General features: G+C 35.2%; 1 protein-coding gene across 6 annotated transcripts in view; it reads left to right on the top strand.

Moving 5' to 3' along the window:
- ZNF280D (zinc finger protein 280D) overlaps positions 1 to 25,014 on the top strand; it is a 50,320-nt gene that overhangs the window by 21,201 nt on the left and 4,105 nt on the right. For 4 of the 6 annotated variants that reach the window (XM_058846930.1, XM_058846928.1, XM_058846931.1 and 1 more), the window contains 11 exons: positions 1,608 to 1,717; positions 3,321 to 3,550; positions 5,614 to 5,771; positions 6,229 to 6,329; positions 6,424 to 6,570; positions 7,077 to 7,211; positions 8,666 to 8,910; positions 9,480 to 9,620; positions 11,295 to 11,357; positions 11,875 to 11,993; positions 12,172 to 12,208. In XM_058846930.1, the coding sequence (XP_058702913.1) occupies positions 1,608 to 1,717; positions 3,321 to 3,550; positions 5,614 to 5,771; positions 6,229 to 6,329; positions 6,424 to 6,570; positions 7,077 to 7,211; positions 8,666 to 8,910; positions 9,480 to 9,620; positions 11,295 to 11,357; positions 11,875 to 11,993; positions 12,172 to 12,208 (1,486 nt within the window). Of the gene's footprint in view, positions 1 to 1,607; positions 1,718 to 3,320; positions 3,551 to 5,613; positions 5,772 to 6,228; positions 6,330 to 6,423; positions 6,571 to 7,076; positions 7,212 to 8,665; positions 8,911 to 9,479; positions 9,621 to 11,294; positions 11,358 to 11,874; positions 11,994 to 12,171; positions 12,209 to 14,495; positions 14,594 to 21,942; positions 21,965 to 25,014 lie in introns of those variants that run through there. The other 2 variants (XR_009278450.1, XR_009278449.1) reach the window with 2 other exon arrangements.

Here is a 25,014-nt window from a genome sequence, read left to right as displayed (position 1 = left end):
GCAATAGACCAGATTCTATTCAACGCCAAATATTCTTTGATGTTTCCAAGACATCCTCTCTCCTATAATGTTAAAATGATTTTTTGGAATAATTTCAGATTTGGGTTTTTTGCATGTCTTAGTTAGAACTTGTTTGCTCTTTCCAGCAACCAGAAGGATGTGGCTATAACTTGAACATTGCAGCAAAAAATTTCCTCCACCCTCTTTCAGGTGAAATAGATACTGTGCTGCAGCCCATAATAAAAAAAGATAACTGAAGGATCTTGCTAAATTCAGTAAAAAAAGAAGTAGATCATATTCACTGAGAACCTTATTTTGCTGAGTTTGTCTCTAAGCCATCACATGCTGGCTTACCAATTTCTAATCTGTCACAGAATCCAGCACTGAAGCACTGCAGAACCCAAGATTTTGCTGCAGGACTGGTTTTCTTCAACTCAGTTTGCACTGAGCTGTGATGTGTCAAAATTTTTGCCAGCTGTAGTAGTGAAGACTTGCAGCACTGTTTTGTGGTACATCTTTTACATGGCCATCCACTCTTGTGAAGGACTTTCTGCTTAATAATGATTCTTAGCAAAATCGTTATCTTAAGGAAAATTACTGTTTATTTATGATGTAGGCAGGACTCTTTTTGTGTAAAAATGTATAACACTGTGGCATGGTAGTGTCTTAACTCATACACTTACGCATTCCCTTGTATTTATGTTTTTGTTTTTATTACATCTTTTCATAGTCCTGGCAGGGAACAGTTGACTCTGCTGTTGAGGTGTCATTTCCTGTGTTTAACATCTAAACTACTTACTTAATATGGAGTCCTCCAGATCTGGGAATGACTTGGGAGTGCAAGAGAATTTCATCTGGAAAAGTAGCTCTTGCTCTGATACATTTCACAGTTTGGAGAAAACCCCAAGCTTGGGTTTATTCATTAAAATTTAAACTAATACAAAGCTTAAATATCTCTTTTGTTTAAAAGGCATTAATCAGTTATGTTGATAACAGAAGCATTATTTCCTTTAATTACTGGGAGTAGTTGTTAATTTAGAAGATTTATTCTCTAGATTCTCCAAAGACATCTTTGGGTAACAGAACTAATGCATTTGAATAAGCCTAGATTCCAACAAATCTCCAGGGAGAAATAACCTCATCATTAAGAAAACCAGATGGTGAAATTCCTTTCCAGAGCTAGTTATCTGAACCCTATTGTGATGATGATTGGTCGTGGCAGAAAACAGGCTTTACGTATTTGTTTGAAAAGTTTGTGAAACAAACACCAAAAACCCATCCTGGACAGGATGGGGTGGGCTGATCGTACACAGAAGGAATGTTTTCTTCCTATCATGCTGCCTTCATATCCTCACGTGTTTTTTCTTTGTTTGTTGATAAGATTTTGTAAAATCTGTTTATCAGTTTGTATCAAACAGAACAAACTCCAAGTCAGTTCAGGAAGAAGTTAAAAGATGTTTGTCAAGCCTTGCTTATGGTTACTACAGTTTCATTGATGGTAATAGTTTTAATTTGAAGTAGCATATTTTGCTAGAATAATACCACTATTACTAAATTGAGTATTCTGCTTGTGAATTCTGAGTCTTTATATGTTTTAAATTTTACAGGGACAAATGCTGTATCCAGCACCATTAAAAATGGAGGACCATTTCCACGGGCTTGTCCAAAATGTAATATACATTTCAATCTTATGGATCCTCTAAAAAATCATATGAAGGTAAAATATTTTGGGGCTGGTAAGCATTAGAACAAACTTTGTGGGCTTTTCCTTGTTTATGGAATAGTGCCATGGTTTGATGGGAAGCTAGTTTGGCTTCTATCTACTCTTCAACCAGAGCCAAATGCTCAAAGTCTTGCAGTCATGGAGAGCAAGACAGAATCTCTACATCTTGCTACTTTTTGCCTCTTTTCCAATGTGCTGAAGGTGTCTATGAGAATAGGCAGCCAGGTGACCCACATCTGTATAAGACTGCAGCTGACACAAGTGTAAACTTACTGTTTTATTTTGATGTATCACTTGGTACAGCAAGATAAAAATACTTGATACTTAATAGATAAAAAAGTTTTTAAGCTGTGGGGGAGAATTTCATTGGTAGTTCATACCTAAACACTGGTAAGCAAAACTCTCAGAAACTGAGCATCACTTCATCTGATTGTGTGAAACTATCTACCACTATTTCTGGAAACAGTGTTTCCTGGAAAATATTTATCATTTGGCAAAGATTCTCAAAATTTTCAGGCATATATATTTCATTTAAGGGACAGAGAAGTGGCTTTGCAGTCTGTATACAATCTGAATATCCAAACAAAAAAGGAGTAATCAGCTGCTGTATAACACAAAATTGTGAGGATCTGAGTTCCTGTTCTCACAAATGGTTCTGATTTACAGGGTTACAGTACCCTAAAGAGTAATTACCATCCTCTTCCGTTCTGAAACATAATTAAGAAATACAGATAGCAGTGGAAAAAAACCCAGGAGTTTTATCTTTTTCGAATCGTTATTTGTGCAGAGTAGCTTTTGCACTGAGTACATCAACTGAATGAAAGAACCCATTGAAGAAGTGTGTTTACTTAGGATACTGAGCTACATTTCCACAGCAGGAAATTACTCCTTACTAGTAGGCTTATGGAAAGTATTCCTGCATGGTAAGAACCATTATTCGGCAGGAGAAAAATCTGTCCTCTGAAACATTCTTTTTTTGTTGGAAACTTAATAGCATCTTCTTTATGAAGTATGTTGTACTTTTTAAAATTACAAGTTCCATGAGATGGCTCTTTGGCTAAACATTCTTTATGTGCACTTCAACGTAAAGGAACTTGAGCAATGTCTATTATGTGACTCAGAGTTCTGAGTGTTTTAGTAATGCTGGAAAGAACTTTTGAAGGTTTCAACATACGCTCTTCCCTAAGAAATAAAGGACAAAATGTCCCATGCAGTTCTCAATAAACTTAATGCTTGTCAGCAAAATACTTTCATGAAAACTGCTTTTTTCTTTTTTTTTATTAAATGTAAATGAGGTAGAATTTTTTTGCAAGAGTAAGGCAACACGAGTATTGTTTTCTTGATTAAATTTATCTTACATGAACCTATGAGAATCTTCCTCTTCAGTTTTATATCTAGTGTTTTATTACTTAAACACTATTTAAAGATCAGTTACTGTTCAAAATTGAATATGACTACCATCAGTGTGTCAGAGAATTAAGCTTTGCATCCTAACATTAGTGCCTTCGGTTTTTAAAATGCAGTTCTCATTGATGCCGTTTGCTGAGACTGATACCTTTGTTTCTTTGTCTCATCTCTTCTCCCTGTTTGCATCCAGTATTGTTGTCCAGATATGATAAATAACTTTTTCCTGGGAATGGGCCAAACAGAATGTTTGAGCACAACAAGCAAGACCACTGAATCTGAGAAAGGAAAACTGATTATGTTAGTTAATGACTTTTATTATGGGAAGGATGAAGGTGACCTCCAGCAGGTACAACAGGAGCAGAAGACTCATACAACATTTAAATGCATCAGTTGTCTCAAAGTTCTTAAAAATAACATCAGGTATTTGAACTAATTTTCTTAATTATTTGTTAATCACTTACAGTCCATAATAGTCTCATGTATTAAATTTTTCTGTCTCTTGAGTAGAGTTCCTTTCGTACTGAAAACTGATAATATTGGGTGACTAAACAGAAATCAGATTGATTTTTACTTTGCATGTGTGGCCGTAATTGAAACCTTTTACAGATTGGAGTGTGAACTTTTGTGATGTCTAACATAAACATAGTTTTGATAAGAGCAGTTGTAGGACTTTGGGGTTAGAAAGGGCAACACAAAGAATTTTACAATTTGCCATCTGGATTGATGGCAATATTGGTAGACGCGAGTGTTAATTCCCTTTAGGGATGCACAATGACTAATAGTCAGTAGTTCACTTATATAACATCTGTTATTTTGTTGGAGTAATTTTACTTCCAAATGCTGATAAAACCCCAGTAAGCTGTTTTAGTAGGTAGACAAGTTTGTGTCATCGTTCCTTTGGAAGTTAAGGTCACTGAACTTTTTTTACACACGCTCTTCAAGGGAAGCTGAAGTAGCAGAATGTAAAATTGAAAAATGGACTATTGTTTCAAAGGGCAAAGTCTGCAAGTTAAAATGAGCAGGTTTATGCTAGCATTAGACACATATTATTGAAAAAAACAAGTTTTCTGTAATTAAAACAATGACATTTGCTATTAATCATTAAATAGGCACTATTTTCTACTCAGCATTATATTGTATGCAATTGATGCTATAGTGCCTGTTTGTTCCACAGGAAGTCATTAAAAGTGTACGAGCCCTTTTTTTTAAAAATTTCTGTGGTGTTGATTTTAACCATATTAATTTTGCCTGTAACTTTGTAGCTTTATTCCATAGTTCTATGACTTAACAATTTTTATTCCAAGGTATATTTTGCACCTTTATATACAGTGGACAAAATTAAATACGTCTTACCATCCTAATTCAAATATCCTTTTTTTGACTGAAATTCAGAAAAGCAGAAAATTATTCATCATGATAATCCCCTGCTTTCTTTAAAAGATCCATGGTTGAACATGTCGTTGCAATATTTTTTTTGTAAAGGCATTATGCAGTAATAGTGTCAGTTTCTTTTGTCTGCTTAGAAAATTGGATAGACTCAGTTGGCTTTTTCTGGTTTTCTTGTTTCTGTTTTGTAAGCAACTGCATGATAGTACAAGCTTGAGCTCAAGAGACTATTCTTGCTTGTTTGTTTTTTCCAATTCCAAGGTCTGCATTCCTTTTGTGTGTTACATTTTATAGTTAACATTCTTAATGTAACTTACATATAATAGTTCCCCTGGCTATACTGAAATAAAGGGCATTCTAAACAGGAATTTTTTGGAGTTGAACAGTAGTGGTTTTGCAGCTAACCTGTCCCTGTGCTGCTCTACCAGTAACAGTGACCTGCTGATGCTGTCATGGGTGACTGGACTTCTCAGCCAGAATAGATTTCTACTTCAGACAGGTGGACAGATTGAGGAAAAGCTGGTAACTTAATACCATACCAGTTTCTCCCACTCTTTTGATGTTGGTGGCAGAGTGGCGTTTTTGATAACTGTCCTTCACAATTCAATGTCAGGTCTAAATGGGTTAGACAAAGAATGTTCCTGTAACTCCTGCCCTGGTTTCACACAAAGCTGTCATGTGCAAATTGCAGATACATTCTTGCTACTTAATAGTTTTCAGCAGAGCTGAAGTTACATGTTTTCAGAATGGGGCTTTGAGGTTGCTGGTGGTGGATAAAGTGTGAACAGTTGATGTTTTTCTTGTCTTTACTTATTTCCTAATATTTCAAGGCAAGGATTTTGTCTAAGCAAACATGAGAAATGTGACAGATTATTTAGTCTTAGAACATGTTTTAGATTTAATGTGTGTTCCTTAAAGTCAAGATTTCTTGTCAGCTTTAAGTTTGTTGCCTATTTTTTTAGCAAACACTACTTAAATTTTATTTTTTTTTCTAAATTGAAAACTCCTTACACAGTAAAATTTCTAAAGAATTCTGTACATTTTGCATGTGATATGTATAGGGAATGTTAAAATGTAGGTTTTTGCACCATTTAAAGGTTTATGAACCACATGAAACATCACTTGGAGCTTGAGAAGCAAAGCAATGAAAGTTGGGAAAGCCACACTACCTGCCAGCACTGTTACCGACAGTTTCCCACGCCATTCCAGCTTCAGTGCCACATTGAGAGTACACACACGCCTTACGAGTCGTCCAGTGAGTTGAATCCTATCACACTGAAGTTTTTTCTAAGCCAAAATTTTTAGAAATTTCCCAACTTTTATTTCCTGGATTGTAATTTCATAATAAAGCTATTGCACTTGAATAACAATAATCTTGAGATGTAATATAGGAGCAGAATACTTTTTGTTTTCTTTTGAGAGCAATATATGTGCAAAAAAGTATTTTTAAAATATTTTGGTTTTTTTCCTTGCATTTTTTGTTTGTTTATTTATTTATTTGTATTTGAAAGCTTTACTTTAAGACCTCATGCTTAAGGTCTTTGCCTTCCTGGCTTTCTGGAACTGTACAGGGAATTTCTTCTGAAGAGTAGAATAATCATGAGATTGCTTTACCTTTAATGATATATATGTTTCACATATGTGTATTGTAATTCATGTACATATGACCCCTATCAAATTTTTACTTTTTTCTCGTTTTTCATTTTTTCTAGCGATTTGTAAAATCTGTGAATTATCATTTGAAACAGAGCAAGTTCTTTTGCAACATATGAAGGACAATCATAAGCCAGGTGAAATGCCATATGTTTGCCAGGTATCTCAGAGTGACTTTTGTATTTAGATTACACCACTCCCCTGTCTTCACTGTCAGTAAACTTGTAACAAAAAAGTAAAACTTCTTATTTTAGGTGTGCAACTACAGATCTTCGGCTTTTTCAGATGTAGAAACACATTTTAGATCAGTTCATGAAAACACAAAACATTTACTATGCCCATTTTGCCTCAAAGTTATTAAAATTGGAGCACCATATATGCATCATTACATGAGGCATCAGGTAAGCAGTCTTTTCAATCCTTAATGCTTGAAAAATGCTAAACACATGTAAGGAACCTCCCTCTGAAAGAGAAATTAGAAGAATTTCAGAAGTCTTTAAAGGAATTGTTAGACTTTGTCTTGTTTTTGTATAATAGCAGCTCCCTGTTTAAAATAATCTCTGAATATCCTTGGTAGAATCTTCCTGCTATTTGGTTTTTTTATTACATTGTAGTGATTTGATTCTGCTTTTCTTGAGGTTACTAGCAAATCTGCCACTAGTTCAAATAAAGAAAAAGATGATGAAGTCTCTTGTAACTGGGAATCTGATTCCTCCTCTTCTTAATAACCATACTGCCTTGCATTTTCAAGAATCTAATTCCTACGGAGTATCTTGTCATTGTATAGTATTAGGAGTTTGTTTAGTTGATGTTTTAGGAACTGCATGAACATTGCTTGAGACAAGCTAGGGCTAGAGTTTTGTCATGCCATCCCTGCTTACTATAGATTGTCATTTGTCATTAAAAGAAAAAGGGAATATACCGTTGCACTAAATGCAGACTGCAGTTTTTAACATGCAAAGAAAAAATGGATCACAAGACTCAGCATCACCGAACATTTAGGAAACCCAAGCAATTAGAAGGCTTGCCTCCAGGAACAAAGGTGAGTGTTCATGAAGGAAAACTTGAGGGGACAAAGGAAAAACAGTTTTGGTAGAGAAAAGAGGAGAGTAGAAGCAAGTGCTTTTCTCCTTTCTTTTCCTGAACAAGGTGTTGGGGTTGTACTGTTTTGGTTCTTTTCCCTCACCTTTAAAACTCTAAAAAATGCTCTGGTTTGAGCATCTGTCCCATTGTTCCATACAACTACCATACATGCCAGTACTCCAGCCAGAGCTGCTGTTTACTTGAGCTGATGGTTAATTTGTCCCTTCCCATTTATGCTTTCTTGTGCTGGGAGCTGCTTTGCATAATTTCTTGTGAAAGATTTTCAGCTTATGAAAGGTGGTGGCAAAAAACTTGCAAGGTTTTTTTCTTGCAAAAAGTGCAAGACCTACTTCTGCATAGAATACATATGCTTAAAATTGGGTTCACTGGGTCTTCTTTAGGTTCAGCATTTGAAGGTATGTGGGGAAAACTTGGGTCCCCTCAGAACAATTACGCTGTCTTTAAGTCATTCTTCCATTTCTCAAGAGGGATCTAATTAGACTAGGATTTTCTTGTAGATTTCGGGACTTTTTCCAACAGATTTTTAATGGAGTGTTAAAATACATGTTCTTTCAGGTGCAAGGAAGAAAAGTTAACATTCTGATCAGCTCTTCATAGTTCATTTGCTGTAGAGTCAGGAAGGGAAAAAGACTTCAGTTGCTGTTGATTGTCTTGCTTGGCAGAAGTATTGTAAAGCACCAGTTCTTTACTCTGTGATAATATCTCAATTTTTAAAAGATTTTGGGGTCTTCATGACCTAATAAAAGCTTGGATTATGTTAAAATTACATGTTAGTAGACCTTGACAGGATGCAGATGTTAATACTGGAAAACCTGGAACCAGATTTAGAAGATGAGGTGCTTCTAAACTAGGAATATGGGTAAGAAATATAGTAAGAAGTCATGGTGTGAGTCAGAACTGCATTTGAGAGCATGACAAAGGAGTTCAAGAATACCAGATATACTCCTTGGAGTTCTAGGATGGGGAGCAAACATATCTGAAGGGAGTAGACTGGCTCATCATGAGGCAGCAATACACAGGACTATTTTGTTAAATCCAGACACTTACGGGATAGTTTGATATTCTTTTTAGTAGGGCTGATTGACCTGACACTTCTGCTACATTTTTTTTTTTCATTTAAAAAAGCAGGATCTAGCTCTGGAATAAAAACATCTATTTTGTCATGACCAGCTATTTTGACAAACTTTTTAAGCATCCAGTTGCCTGTTAGAGATTTACTCTAGTCCAACAGTATTTTCAGTATTTTGTATTCTTCAAAGTAATCTTTAGTCAGGAGAGTGTTTTATGCTATGATTTGTACTGTAGGTGGCTTAAACTTTGAGACGAATGGAAGTGGGAAACTTGGAGAGCTTAAATCTAAACAGAATATTTTTTTTAATTTCATACTTGTAGGTGACTATTCGAGCATCTTTGGGATCTCATCAGTCAGGATCATTAGCTACATCTTCTGTTAGTACAAGCAGTTCCACATTTCAGTTATCACCTAAAGCTAAAAATACAACCACTAAAAATCATAACAAATCTAATACAACAAAGTCAAGAGGAAAATCAAAACAAACTACATCGAAGAAACAAAATGCATGGACAAACAGCAGAAAAAAAAAGGAACCTACAAACGTAGCATTTCATAATCTAAGGTAAAATACTAACATTAAAATTGTCTTCAAGTATTCTTTGAACATAAATAGCAATCATTTAATGGTCTTTCAGTAACTTTAATGCTGTAATACAGAAGATCTGGCACCTCAGGTTTGCCAAGAAAGCAGTCAGCAAAACTGGGGAAGAGCAGGATTGTATTCTTGCTTTGTGGATGCTTCAAGGCTCGTGGGTAATATTGAGGCATTTTCTGTGTGTTGTGATGGATGGAAATAATTATTTTAAGTACTTCTTAAGTGCATAGAGACAAATTTGGATATACTTATCCACTGTATTGTCTCTTGTTTCCAGGAGTGGCCAATAAACAGATGCTTACATTAACTTTAACGTTTTTATTAGGATCATAATGATGGTACATTGTTCAAGTAAAAGCAAAACTTTGTTCACTTGTGCTAGTGTAACTTATAAGTATTTAGCTGATGCATTTAAAGCTCCTCATTTTTTCCCTAGTATAGGCAAGCTTGCTACTTACTTAAAGCAAAAGGTTTGAAAAAGTTACCTCTTCTGAAAGCATTGCTATTAACTGATAACTTTTTCGTGTTACTGTTAGGTATCGTGCGGGAACTCACAAATGCATTGAGTGTTTCACTGAAATAAAAGATTTTGCAAGCCACTTCCCTGCTTACGTCCATTGTAGTTTATGCAGATACAACACCAGCTGTAGCAAGGCCTACGTGAATCACATGATGAGGTAAGAGCTCTGCAAAGTTTTTACTTGTATAGTGAATACTTCCTAAGTTCATGTAAGGTGTGAAGTGTTCGTTAGGTGAATTTTGAACTAGATTTTCAGACTAGCAGGGAAATGCATATGGTTGGATTTTTTACTTTTTAACAAAGGATTAAACTCCACATTTCTTGTTTTGCTTTAAAAATCCAATGGTTCAGGCAGTATTACACCTTCGCTTCAGACTTTATATGGGATCTTCCATAATCACTTCAGCCTGACTTGGCAAATAATGCCAATTATATTTTAATTATTAATTATTGCATGTTCTCTGGGTTTCAGATTGAATGGCTCATCTGATTTTACAAGTGCTGAATGCATGCAGCCCACAGCTAGTGAAGTCTGTGCTCAGATTTAAAGGATATCTCAAATAGCAAACTCAAGTGGATACTTTTCCTTACACTGCTTCTGGTCGTCCATAGAAATAACATCTCATTTTGTCACCAGTTGTGGGGCAGCTTGGGGTATTAGTGATGACAGCTGTAAAAAAGCCTGTTAAGAAAACAAATGCATTTGCTTTCAGACCCTTACAATTATACTATACAATAATTAGATACAGATTACGCAGCAGTGACAGTAAAACAAAATTTTAAAAACCTTGTTAATCCTGTGCCCTGAAGAAGCCAATTGTATTGTGGAAAATAGTGAATGTGATTTTCTTTCTGAATTCATGTACATAGAAAATGCCATGGCATTTGTGAGTGCTAGATTTCTTGAACCTGTGACCTAAGTTTTTAGGTAAACTTTATGTGTATTGACCTATTCATACTAATTTCAATGCTCATAGAAGTCCTAGGCTGGAATAGTTTACATGCTTTTATGTGTGTAATCTACTGTTTGCATGCTTAAAAAAAATAAAAAATAATGTGCCTAATTCCAACTGTAGAAGGAAAAATTTACTTCGGAAGGGGAGAGAGGTAAATTGTTCTATTGTTGGTAGTGGTCTGGATGGCAGGTCAAATTCATCTGTCCAATGTAAAATTGGACAATCTTTTATCCTTTGTCCCCTTGATGCACTAATGCATCTCCTTCTCTGATCCTTTGCAGTACTTACCATCACCTCTTTGGTGAGTGTAAGGAAAAAGTGACAGTGAGGAGGAAGACTGTTGGAGGGAGGGTGTTTGTGGAGGAGCAGCCCCTGTACTCAGCTGCCTGCACGTTGTTCCATGGGAGAGAATAGTGTTGGCAGATACTTAACTGCATAAGAGACAGCTTACAGGTTATCAGAAAATTTCATTTCTCAATGAAAGCCATCTCTTTAGGAAGCACAAGTTCAGCCAAATTTTAGTTCTTTTTATATATATATATATAAAGCTACATAGCATAGCTACAGCCATGCTTCGTCAAAAGCTGAACTGCTGATGAAAGCTATAAGAGCATGTTCTTGCAGGACTGCCAGTAAAGTTAAGCTTTTCACCTTCCAAACTTACAAGGTAGCCAGTGTTTTAAACTAGAGCTGAGATTCACAAGTTCATAAGCTTTAAGCAATTTAATGTTTAAGAATAATGCAATTCAGTAACTTGGGCTTCTATTTTCATGTTTTGTCATAACCAAATTGCAGTACCATGACTAATGAAGGGATTATGTGGAGTAATGTATTCAAGAAAACCAGTCTAAGTGGTAATGTTTTCATATATTTAGTTTTCACAGTGCTCGTCCAAGTAAAAGATTTTGGATCTTTAAGAAGCATTCAGAAGAGCTACGGTAATTCTGCTTTTTTCAGTTACAGATCATTATGTTTTTACTTTCTGATGTTGAACTGATAACTTAGTTGAGATTATAACCTCTTGAATTTCCACAATTTAGAACAGAGAAATAAAACCATTATAGCAGTGTTCTGGTCAGTGACAAATAGTTCTTTGTTCACATTTATGAACTTAATTCTGTGGAGTTACTATTATTTTTGATTATTCATAAAGTTCAAAATGGGGAGGGGATCAGGGAAAGAAAAAAACAACCATCCAAACAGAAACTCATGCTCTACAGATAAATTTCTTTCTAAAGTCATGTTCTTTGTACTATATCCAGCATGGAGATGCCCTGCTCATTGATGGGAATTTCCTGATACTAGTTGCAGTAGAAAAAGTAAGATTATGTTTTTGTGAATCATCTCATCTGAAGTTGATTTTTTTTTTATAGTCTGTCCAGTTGCTGTAAGTTAAGAAAAGTGTTCCCATGACCATGTTGTAATTACATTTCTTTTTTGATTTTTATTTCCTAGAGGTGTGACTGTAGTGTGTCTTAACTGTGATTTCCTCGCTGATGTTTCTGGCTTGGATAACATGGCCACACATCTGAGTGAGAACCAGACTCACACTTGTCAAGTTATTGTAGAGAAAGGTAAGTACATCTGGTGTCCTTTTTATACAGTATACAAATACCTACATGTGGGTGTCTCTTGTGTTATCACAGTCCTAATTTGAGTTACATTATTTCTGTACTTGCATTTAACAGTGAGTACTTCTGTATTTCCACATTTTAAAATATTCTTAATTAAATCCTTTGTTTCTATTTTCAGTTTCCTCAGATAATCCAACTGCTGCACAAGTGTCTCAGTAAGTTTTATTTTACTGCTTAATGTTTTTTTTTCTATTAATTTAGTGATGTTCAAAATTTGCACTTTAAACTTGGGTTTCTTTTGAATTACACAGAATTTGAAATGTATGGATGAACATAGGCCTTTACTGTACTAGTGCTTTTTCATCTTACCATGTCCACAACTACAAGAATGAAGAGATCAAACTATTACCTATTGCAGTTAAAACAAAACCAGGCTTTTGTTCATTTTGGAGAGACATAAATAATTGTTGCAATGTTGGAACTTCCGTCCATATACAACGAGATTGTTGTTTCTACTTAATACTAGCTTTATCAAATTAGTGGTTTATATTCTTTATGTAATATGAATACAAAAAGGGTTGTCCTCTACTGAAGTAGGACAAATTCAGTCTTAATATTTTTAAAAATTTAAAAATTATTTTAAAAACTGTCTTCTTCATATGACAAAGGCATACTGTTTTGTGTTAGCTTTTTTTATTCTGACTTTCAAAGAGGAATTGGTATGTATTAATCAGGGTTTTTTAAGGATTTGAAAAAGAACCTTGCAGTATTGTGGAGATTGTGTTTCAGATTGTGTTAGTTTGGGTTTTTTTAAACCTTAGAAGAATCAGACATGCCAAGCCCTTCCTGATTATCCTGGAATGGTTTCTGAGTCTTTACAGTGTAGTTTTTGAGCCTGTTTATGCCTTAATTCAAGGTTTAGAGGTGTGTCAGTTAAACATTTGTGTTTTCTTCATATCCTTTCCAAACACAGAATCAAAAATGTCAGTTAGACTGCAGAGAAATATTTTTAAAGTTAGAAGAAAATGGTTAAAGGCAGAGTCCATCTAGCCTTTAGCAGGATTCTAAAAGAAGTTTAGATAGTCTCATGCATGGTGAGAACTCTTCCAACGATGTTCTTAGGCCTGTAAGTATAAATCAGCTTTCAGTGAGTTTTGGAGGTATCCCAAATAGATTATTTAATATTTATTAAGTGTTTTCTTTCTTAGTTTCCATAAAGTGGCTAGTAAGAGGGGGTTCTCTTGTAGTTTAGCTTTCAGTGAAATTTCAACAATGACAAAAATTAAGCGTTGAGCCATGATACTTGTGAGAACATTAGCTTTTGTATTTGGAGCTGGCATTAGGTGTTGGGAATTAATACATGCTGAAGTGTATGGAAGGAAAGGTTATAGAAGGAAGGAATATGTTAATTGGTGGCTGAAGATGTACAGCTTATACACTAATAATACAGCTGTGGCAGGCTGTTGTCTGTACTGCCAAAGGATCTTTCTGTCCTGAATGCATTACAGAGACATATGGAAATATGTAAGAATGTTGGATATATATGTGTTACTCAGTAGCTGATGGCTGAGCACTGAAAAGATTTGAAGTAAAGTCAAGAGTGTATGCAGGTTTGTTTCTGCAAGATGTTAGAGTAGGACAGATGCAGTTAGCCATTATTTTTGAGGGTTCTGATGCCAACATAGTTAGTTACTGGTACCACAGAAGTGATACAAAATACATGATGGTGCTTTTTGAAACTGTCAGGCTCATAGACGTCATTAATTTCAGTAAATCTTGTCACATATACTAGTTCTCTGGTACTTTGGACAGGAATGTATCGTTGCTAAGCTGGAGATTGAGTATACCTGTGTAGCAGATAGTTTAATTCATAATTTGCTGTATAGAGTACAAACAAAAATGTTCATCTTTTTGTGGGCTGGTTCTTAGTGGTACTCTTTGATTGCTTTGGAAGAAGAGGAAGTTGCAGACAATATTCACAACTTCTGCTGTATAGTTTCTCAATGATCTTCGAATGTTTCTTCCAATTCTTTGACCTATAATTCAATGACTTGTTTATGGGGCTCTCAGAATCACTTCATCATTGGAAACAATGACTCAATAACAATCTTGAACACTTTCGGATCTTCTCTTGCATCTCTCAGATGGTATCTTTTGGTGTCTTTTATTATATATTGGATTGTCTTGTATGTGTTTTAAAACCCATCTTTATTGCTAATGATCAGACATGTTCCATGAACTCTGTGTACTGTTACAGAGCCTGTCTTTGGACCAGAATCCTGCCATTAGTAATACAGATAACCTATCTGGGGATGTCACAGCAGAATTTGTTTTTAAAATTTTTACTCAACATAAATCTCCATGTTTATTTAGTGATCCACCTTGTGCTGAGGAAATAAGATTTAATAACTATGCGAGTACTCTTCTAATTGCTCAACTCTCTTCTTTGCGCAACCATTAACATATTTTTAAATGAACTGACAGCAGACATTTTTGTTGCAGGGCAGTTGAAAGTGAGCAGGTATCCTATACTGCCTTGGCTCACTGATACATCATTGTGGACCAGAAAATTGAACCCAGTCCAGCTTGGGATTATTTTGGTATGTAAGCAAACAAGGATCTGACCAGACCTTTTCCTTTTTCTTCATGCACTGAAGCTGTGGTATTCTCTTCTTGCATCTTTTAGACAGCAGGTCTGGTCTTTTCTCCCAATATTGTAGTGAAAGGCCCTTTTTGATAACGTTCTCTGCTTTGCAGCATTGATTGGAAGCTTTTTGGGGGCTGTACTCTGTTGAAGAGAGGCTTACCAGGAGTTTCATTTACATGATGCAGTGTTTCTTTGCTGCTCATGTGCAGTGTTTTTTCCCTGCTCCAGGCTATCAGTATCATCCCAAGCTAGACTAGTGAGTAAATGGTGATGGATGTGGGCTGACGTCAAAGCCCATTTTGTTCTGAACTTGATCCCACTTTCTGAAACTAAAAGGCTTTGTCGTTCTTTTTGGATGTTCACTAAAGCATACAAGTCCTGGTCTATTTAATATTCAAGTAAATTACATTTTTTTCTGCCAGTGACTTTATGGGATATAGTGGCAAAATATGCTTTGAATGTATTCTGTTGCATGTAACTACATAAACTGAGTCTTGGCCAAAGGAATTTATTAGCTGCTTTGCTCTTTGGTAGCTGGAGCTTCTTTTTGCTCCAAATTACTGTGAAAGGAGGAAGGCACGTAATGGAAATACATACACTTATTGAGCCTTGATTCTGAGGGTGGAGCAGCTACTGTTCCAATTCATTCACACCTTGTTCTTTGGGTATCATCTCTCATCTACAAGGATGCTCTACTCAAGCTGCTTGGGACATTTGCCGGTTTTGATTTTACTGCTTCTGATTTAATCTTCAGTTCTAGATTATCTATGGCAAGTTTATCCATCAGGATATGTGATGAGCTTTGCTTTTGCCATGATGAACATCTAATGTTCCTCCAAACTCAGCCTTCTGTTTACAATGGATATATTTTGGTTGAATCTCATTTGCCAGCCTGCAAGCAGCATAGTAAATAAAGCTTACCTCACTTAAGGATCAGTCACTGATACAACTTCCTAGTTGCAAGAACTCAGTTTTGGTTGAATACAAGCTGTTCTTGATTCGTAGCACTTCCTTTTTCTGAATAATCAAATTCTTTGAGATTAACTCATTTTGACTAGTTTTTTGTCCTCTTCTAGTACTCAGTCACAGGTCTGGCGATAGTGAGCTTCTGCAGCTGTTGTAGTATTGCTAATAATGGCAAGCATCCTGTCATCCATTGTCTCTTCTGCGTATTTTGTGATTGAGCATCTGCACATTTACTCAGTACACTAAAGTCTTGCTCTATACACTCACTTTTTTCCTTCTGACAGAAGCTGTGTTCCATCTTGAATGCTGTTGTTCAGCTTCAAGCATCACTTACCTACTACAGGTTTCTCTTGCAGGACTTAATTCTGTTTTGACACAGCAGCATTCAAAAAACCATTGTGGGTTTGTGTTTTCATTATGAACATGCTGTTCATTTCAGAGGAAGTTGAATTTGTGTTTCACTTCCAGGTTTCTGATAGCAAGAATGGAATGTGATTACAGGTTTTTGTGGCTTTCAGAAACATTCTCTAAGAATTTCCCAGAAGTGACACTAGATAGACACTTGAAGTTATATGAATTCTACATTTTATGAATGCTTATTTGGAATATTATCCTTCAGTTCTTTTGCAGCTTTGATACAGAAATTTAAGTTTCAAACTTGCATTTTAAACACTTACAGGGTTCTTACAGATATGAGAGATTTCTGGAAATGGTTCATGTAGAATCAACTTGCCTTGTGACAGACATCCTGTTTCCATTTGTGTGAGGATCTTGGAAAGGTTACTTGTGTGGAAAACTCATTAAAATAAACCTGCCTGACTTAGTATTAAATCTCTCTTATGATCAACAGAACAATTTACATGAATAATGCAACATACTGGACCATATTTGCGAGGGCAGAGCATGAATATGCATGATATAACCAGTTTAGCTTGGAATTAAGATTTTATTTGTATGTACCTTAACTTACTTGTATGTACCTTAACCTATCTCTCTTACTATTTTTAGGACATTGAGTGTCACTGCTTGACTAGCCAGTTAGGTCTTACTTTTCTTTAGAAAGTCACACAAACAAAGGAAATGTTTGTTTCTGTTATTCTGTTAAATGTAACTGTGCAGCATTTAAAAGTTGATTTCTTTAAATTCTTGAACCTACAGTCACCCCAGAAAAGGTTACTTTGGGTTAGGTGTGGACAAAAAAGAAATGTTTGGCAAAAGATTCCAGCTGAGTTTGTTCTGCTTACCCAGTGAGCCTTTGGTTGTAAGAAAACAGCAATGAGAGATTGCTTGGAAGATAGTGGCTCGTTATTTGAGCTCTGTGTGTGTGTGTGCAAGTATATACAATTTTATTGTGTGACAGCAGCACAAGAAATAAGACTGAATTTCAGAAATAAGAATACTCCTCTTTGCTCTTAACTGCGTTTTAGAGTCTAGCTTTTGTTACTGCCTCCAGATCTCTTCCATTAGTCCTAGGTGTCTCTTCATCTATCAAAGTTTCAGACCACACTGAATTTAGACTTTAAGGTGTCTAAATTAATGTTCTTGACTTTTACTCTGAGTCTCTTTGGTTTTATGGCTGATCCGTTCTGTTAACTATCTCAAGGTGAAATTTTGTGCTCAGCTCCTCCTTTTCTATGGGCAATTTTTAAAAAGATTGACAATTTAAGGCCATTTTTTCATTGTTCTTAACTAGAAGTTCATGTAGAGTGAAGAATCTTTGGGGAGTTGTAGCAAGGTTTCAGAGTTAGTCAAAACCATTGGACCAACAGACTCTACTAACTGGAGATGGTCACAATCTTTGTTTTATTTTCATAACATTCTTTCCAGAAGCACTGTGACTTCACAGCTGTAAGAAAGTATTGCCTTTGTTAATGTTTGAGACCCATGGGATTTAAGATTTCTTGTATCATAAAAGTGTTGGGAACATCACAAGGTGATAATTTTCTATGGTTTAGTGTCTATTCATGCAACTTCTGCCAATTGCAAATTAGGAGCTGCTTTCTAAAAGTACTCCTAAACAAAATTAAGGTTGAGAGTATACATCATCAATCCAAGGTAAGCCATAATAACAGAGATGTGGTTACCACAAAATGTTACAAACTCTGCTAATTTCCAAACCAACATAAATGAGCCAGTTGGAATCTACTCCATAAGCTATAAAATACAAACACAAAAATCTCTCAAATTTGATCATGTAAAATAACATTTATAAAGGATATAAAATAATCTCTAGATATTAGATCCAATTCACATGCATTTAAGTTCGTGGCAAAACTTTAATTTATTGAAACAAGAAGAACAGTATGTTTTGTCCCTGGATATGCAATATCTGATCCATTTGTGTCTAAGTTAGTGAGTCTAACAGGAGTGACTTTTTTATGACAGGACTGACTCTTTTATGACAAATTGCTCTTTCTCACATATTTGTTTAAAGTTCTTGCACAGAAATTGTTAAAGCAGTAAAGCTAAATATTTGGTGTTGCATCATCTTCTACTGGTGTGGCTACTCATGATTAAGTACTTAAGAGTATTTAAAGTCCTGACCCAAAAAAATGTATTCTTGTTTGATTTATCCTGATTATTTCTCTGTTAATTAGGAGAGTATTTTTACAGTGCTACTGAAGCCAATCCTTTTTTGTAGATGTTTTTGCCATCTATTGTTGCAGATTAAGATGTAATAAATAATAATGTGATTGCTTATGGTACAGTTTAAGATGCTGGTTAGCTGCTAGAACATTAATGTTAGAAAGAAAGTATTCATGCTGTGCTGAAACTATGCGCTTAAATTCTTTTAAAGGTCTGGGTTTAGACTGCTTTTTTGGATTTAGGAAATTATATGTGGTTGATCAATCTAATATTAGTATACAGTTTTCATAAAATTTAAGTGGTAAAGCTGTTTTTTATGTCAAGTATTTTGCACCCTGTAGACAACCATTAAGACTTGCTGAGGTTGTGAATAATTTAATTTATGATTAATAACATTATCTAAATATAATAGAGGTAGCACCATACTTCAGCAGATTAAATTTGCCTTTAATGCAGCATCAACAAAGAAGATACAGGCATAAGCAATTTTGAGGGGTTTGTTTAGTTTTTCTTTTTTTCTATAAGAAACCTTTGAAAGGTTAGATTTTGTTAGAAATGATGACTTAACAAGTTTGTAGGAGATACTTCTTGCTATGTCTGCGATAACATTTTCTTATAGAAACACAAAATCAATTCTGGTGATGTTGTGATAAGCTGGTTAATTAATGTGGTTTTCAAAGTCAATAAATTTAAATAATTTATAGCTCATCTAATGTATGGACTGTGCCTGTAAAGGTATTTTGCAGGAAGTATCCTTTCCAGATAGTAGTTGGAGGTCAGCTGCAGTGTTTTACAGTTGTCCTAAAGTGAACTACAGCTCTGTTCTGGGTATTTGGGTTATGGTAGACAAATGAAAGAAAACTGAGCTTTATATTGTGGAATGTTTTTTTGTAAGGTACCTTTATGCACTTAATTTAGCATTTCAGATCTTAAAATACTTCAGTCATGGTTTAAAAGGCCTCGTTGGTGAGGAGATCATTCCTCAGGTAGAATTAGAATAAAAATAATGCTCACTGACTTAACACTGTTGTTTCCTGGTTTTCCTGGGGCAAGCTAACTAGAAGAGCTTAGATGAAACAAGTTTACCTTACAATTTCTGTACACCCAGTAAAACAGTAAAGAATTCTGAAGTGAAGTATATTTAAGCTCAGCATAAGTGTCTACTTTAAAAATCGGTTTCAGATTACTGATTTCTAACTGTCTAACTGTAAGTATCTTCATCCTTATCTCTATTTCAACCATACAGTATTTTGATCTTAATTCGTTATCCACACAGAAATCTCCATTAGAGAGAAAGAACCTAAGTTGGTGGTCATGTCTTGTCTCTTCTACACACAGTCCAAGAGTATCTCAGAACTTTGTGTCTAGTGTGAAGATCCAAGACAATTATTTTATATTATTATGCATAAATTACTGATCATGGTGTTCAGAGGATCTGCATAGTGTAAGAATCCAGCTTTCTGTGTCTTACTGCAGAAAGCTGGGCTGTGTCAGAGACACACCTTTGGTTGGGCTGCCACACCAGAGGTGTGCAATTTGTGGTCTATAGTCATTCCCTTTGGCTGAGTTGAATGTCAGCCTCCAGTGAGGGACTGGTTTGCTTTCCTTATGTATCTTCATATTCAGGGAGCATGCAAATTGGTAACTGTGAGATGTGGATCAATACTGATTCTGAACTGTAATTTTTGGAGGCCTCTCAGAAGCTAAATGATCTCATACTACATATTCTTAACGTTTGTTCAGAAATAGATTCTGATTTTCAGAAAATTGGATTCTGATTTTTACAGATTTTTTTTTTTAAGAAGTTGTCTTTTTGTTGCCCTTCAGAAAGGGCAGTCTTGTTCCAGAAATCCCAGATGGTAAGAGAGTGGGAGAAGTCCTCAGACCTAGGAAAGATTTGTCTTGTAACGCTGCTTGCCAGCTTTCCAAAATACAGAGTGTTTAGTGAGTTTCTTTAACAGAAGCAATGGGTTTGTAGAAATGAGAAGACCATTCATTTTCATTCAGAAGTGTTACAAAAAATTCTCATGCAGAGTCACACCTTTTCCATAGGTTCCATTATCACTTCAGGTGTGTTTTTTCTTAGTTTTCCGTTTTTATCCCATACTGTTTTTCAGCATTATAGAAGATGTCAAATTTGTATTTTTTTCTCCACAGAATTTTGTTCCATAATACTGCTTTTATTTAAAAACAAAAAATGAAACATCCTCTTTCTAAATCCAAATAAAAACATATCAAAACCCAAACACCACACCGTAGCCCTTACATTTGGAAAAGACAGAGAACAGAACAGCAAAAGCTACTTTGATGTTAACTAAGTGAGCTTGCAGAGCACCTGAACCAAGACCTTTCAGAACAGTGAGCTGCTGTCTGTCTGTATGGTCTGGGCTGTGTGGAAACTCTGCTTGTTTTTTCCAAGGTGCCATGGAATGCCTCTTACTTTGCTGCAGCCAGATGCTTGACATTTTGGCTGTTTATTGAAATACACAGCAGGAGGTTGAAGGACAGACCTTAGGGTGCTGAAGAACCAAAAATACAAATGGATTTATCAGGTAGTTTAAAAACATAACATCTACAATTCCAAGAGATAAGTCAAGAAATCCTTCTCTCCTGGTAGTTCTCAGGGGCAAACAGGTCAGCCAGGGCAGTGGAGAAGGTAGAGTGCAATCATTCTGAGTTGGAAATCATTTTGTAGCATGGCTCAGGTGTGTTTGGGTTTTGTATGACAGAAATATAACAAAGTACAACAGCCATATTGCAAGGAGTATTTTAAAATGTAGAAGCTTAACTTTGCCATACAATTTTCAAGCATTTGCTGTGGAATTTGGGCTCATTGAAACAAAAGATACCTGTTCTGTAGGGAAAAAATTACTATGCTAAAAGTATGTAGCATTGTTCATGTAGTTTTAAATACGAGGTGATACAAATAATAATTTTAAATGTTGGTCTTTATACACAATGACCTATTTTTGAACCAAAATTAACTTACAGTTGTATTGAGACAGAAAAATAATCTAAGTAATTAATTTTGTCATTTAGGCACTTAGTGTTTCCTACGTAAGAATAATATATAAGTAAAATGCCCTGTAGTGTATAAGATGCTTTTTAGTAGATTTGATGTTTCTAAGTGGAAATTTTCATTCACACATGCTTTTCTACTGTTTTAAAAATTGAAGGAAAAAGTAATTTGATCATATTGTTTAGAGTTAAAACTTTATTTCATTGGATAAATTTGAATAGAGAATCAAAAGTTTCTTCTGAGACAAGCATTCTCTTCAGTCTTCAATATGTTTGCACGTAATATAATAGCATTTCTAGGGCTCACACTCTGCGATGCTTAAAAGAGATATTAACTTGCTTTTCCTTTACTTTTTTTGCCCTTCCTTGTGCTAGCAAAACACAAGTTTAGTTCAGGTATTTTTTCTGTCCAAATATAAAACTGTCCAGGCTTAGTTTTCATCCTATTCACTAAGGCATAATTGAATTTACATGTTTCTGGACAAGGCTACAATAGTTCCTTTCTAGTTTTGCTTTGTTTCTGTGGGTTTTGATGGGTTTTTTGTTGGTTTTTTCTTTTTTTTTTTTTTTTTTTTGGAAGACTATTTGGAAACATCTTTACTGAGATCTTTGCTCAGTCTCTGCTGCATAATAGATTCATGGGAATATCAGTGTGAAAATATTTCTAAAACTTTATATTGTCATCAGCTCCTCATGAATGTAAAATAAAAGAAATATCATTAATTATTACAGAAAATTTCGAGACCTAGTTTATCTGAAGGAAAAACAGAAACATCAGCTTTTGAAAGGTAAATACAATGATCAGCTTCATCTTGAAATCAAGTACATAAAATAACACATGCTGTGTTATTTATCAGGTAACTGGGCAAAAAATGTTTGATTAATATTTTCATAACATTTCCTATGATAAAAAGTTTTCAGTGGTAGTTGTAAGGTACTTTCTCAATAAGAAATGGAGAATTTAGGTTCCAAGTGTCAAAACACATTGTAAGTAATGCTTAAATGGCAAATTAGTCAAAACTTATAGGATGTTAAATAAATTGGCCAGACTGTTAAACTTTTCTCTTATTCTGTCTTTGAGTTAACAATATCGTTGGGGCGATTGGGAAACAATTTTAAAATACATTCTGGAGTATTAATTCTTATCTATTTCCTTAGGCCTTTAAAAACCTGTTTCATTTATGTAAGGCATACTCAACTAAAATCTTAGCAGAGCAAATATGTGAAACAGTTGGGTAACTAATAATTACAGCTCTACACTTAAGTTATGTCAGTCTGGGGAAAGAACTGAAATTTTACACCTTTTATTGGCACATATTGCGCATAGAGTTATACTTCATATTACTCCAGATCCAACAGCCTGAATTATGTTATCTCAGTTAGTGATCTTTCACAATTGTTGGTGCAAATTTAACCTTTAAAATTGTAGTCAAAACTTAGCTGTGATTAATTGTTATATAGGCATTTATAGTGCCTTTAAAGGAAAAAAAAAAAGACTAACTGCTTTCAGAGTAACTCTGTCTTCTTCATCACTTTTATTCTGTCATATGCAGTGAGGGTCAAATTATTTTAAATTCTGCCTTCACTTAAAATTCTTGCTTAATAATTGAGACTAAACAGTTTGGGTATTAGAAGTTACCTCTCTCTTTAGGCTATGAATTAATAAATGGTCACTTTAATTCTAGCTGAATATGATGTACTACTTCTTTCTGTCCTTGTGTCTAAGTAGACAAAAATAATTTCAATATATAAATCCATTCTGTGCTTTCTCATGAAAAACTTTGATGCTGTTTTGTAGGCTTTAAGGCAGACTTTTGGAGTATTTAGTTCTAGCACTAGAGATTCTCAGTCCTCATGCTTTTCTCTGTTATTAACACAAGGGAATTATGTTAATATTATCAAGTAATTAGTGCCCCAGGAGCAGATCAGTAGATGAAAGCAGTTGACACTGAAAATGCTGCGTCTTTTCACAGTGTTCAGGTTCAGAGGTGTTATTTTAGACCAGACTGGTGTTCCCTGGACAGAGTGCTGCTCATGCTGTGCACACATACAGAGCTGCATGGAGCATCCCATGTTGGTTTGGACTCTTGAGGACTCAGCTCCATTAGGGGTTGGAGCACTTGTGGATCAGAGCTTCCAGTTCATTTTCCTCAAAAAAGAAATATCATTTGTGTGCCCCAGTACTGCCTTGTAACTAAATTAATTATATGGGGGCAATAAGGAATGGATCACATCAAACTGTTAATGTAAATGCAAATGTAATACAAGTACCTGGAGAATCCTTTTCCACAGTCTGAAGGGAGTGTTTGCGCGCACTTTGGAGATACTCTGTATGCAATGTGTAAATGTCACTTGTTTTATAGGGTTGGGGTTTTTTCTTTCTTGCTGGAGAATTTTTCCCTGAATTATTTTTAAAATCCTAATATGAAATAACCAACATAAAGTAATAAAATACTCTAAATAATGCAGCAAAAAAGCTTGAGCGAGGAAGATTTTGAAACATCAAGCGAGAAGAGCCTAGCTCTCCTCTGTCTCACTTGGCACTGAAATCTTGCATTTTCTGTACAATGAGAAAAAGCAAAACTAAATTGCTTTAATTTTTAAGCTTCTGTATCTTGAGCTGGGGGTGTTTGTACTTGGTAGACTCATCTCTCACATTCAGAGCTGTGGCTTGTGCTGCTCCCTTGAAATGGTCTTACTGTAAGCCCTGATATCAGATAGATTCAGTGGCAGCCAGTTCATTAATGTATCCCATACTTGGTGGTCAGGTCATGAACCTGGACTCTTTGGTTTCATTAAACAGAAGTCAGATTTTGCACTTCCTCTTTTCTGTATAAATACACCTGTTAATATTCTCACATTTTCCTGTAATTTTGATGGCTGAATTTTTAGTTTTCTTACACTATAACCAGTCCTATTTGCACATAGAGTACTAAGAGTACTTTTAGTTGCTAGTACTGGATAAAAGGCTTTTCTTTTTCAGCTACTGACATACTAACAGAATGAATTCTTGAAATATTGTACGATTTTTCTTTTAGCGTGGTATTTTAGATTATCACAATTGCTAGGGTCTGCTGATCTATCTGCAGTTCATCACAGAGGCAAATGAGATTTCTTTGGAGAACTCTTGTATCTAAAGGAACTTATTGTTGTGCTTAGCGATCTGAAAGATCACTGTTGTTCTTGGATAATTGTTTTTGTGATGTGATTGTTGCACAACAATATGTGTGTATATATTTCTTTTCTTCTCATACCACTTGTTCCTCCCTTTCTGTGTTTTGCCAAAAATGAGTGAGAAAAAGGGTCTGGGTGGATGAAGCTGGGATTTGGTTACTAGAAGGCAAAGGAGATTGTCATCCATTTGTTTTATATGTTAAGAGCGTGTATTAGTTCTTTGAGGAGTTTCTTGATGTGAATCTTGTCTCTGTGTATACACTATGTGGGTTTTTCAGTGTGGAAACACTTCTCTTTGTGGAGTTATTAGTTACTTATTATCCCTTTATTTAAAACCTTTTTTTTGTTATTGTTTTTGTATATCTGTGTTCAAAACTTCCCACATTGTGCTTAATGTGCTTCCACATTAAGCACAATACTGTGCCTGTTAGCTCTGCAACTACATCTTGCCATTAAGCTGCTTGATGAAAAATAGCAGCTAAAGGTCATATGTGTATGCACTGTTGCATGAAAAGTTGGACTAGATTTTCACATGAAAACAATTCTAAATATTGAAGTAGTGTTTATATGGCTCTGTATAACTGAAGTGTTTCTCTGGAAGAGATGAAGAAATCAGGAACAGTTATGACA

Source organism: Poecile atricapillus, chromosome 11, assembly GCF_030490865.1.
Source record: "Poecile atricapillus isolate bPoeAtr1 chromosome 11, bPoeAtr1.hap1, whole genome shotgun sequence".
NCBI lineage: Eukaryota > Metazoa > Chordata > Aves > Passeriformes > Paridae > Poecile > Poecile atricapillus.
This window is presented reverse-complemented; position numbering and strand designations above follow the sequence as displayed.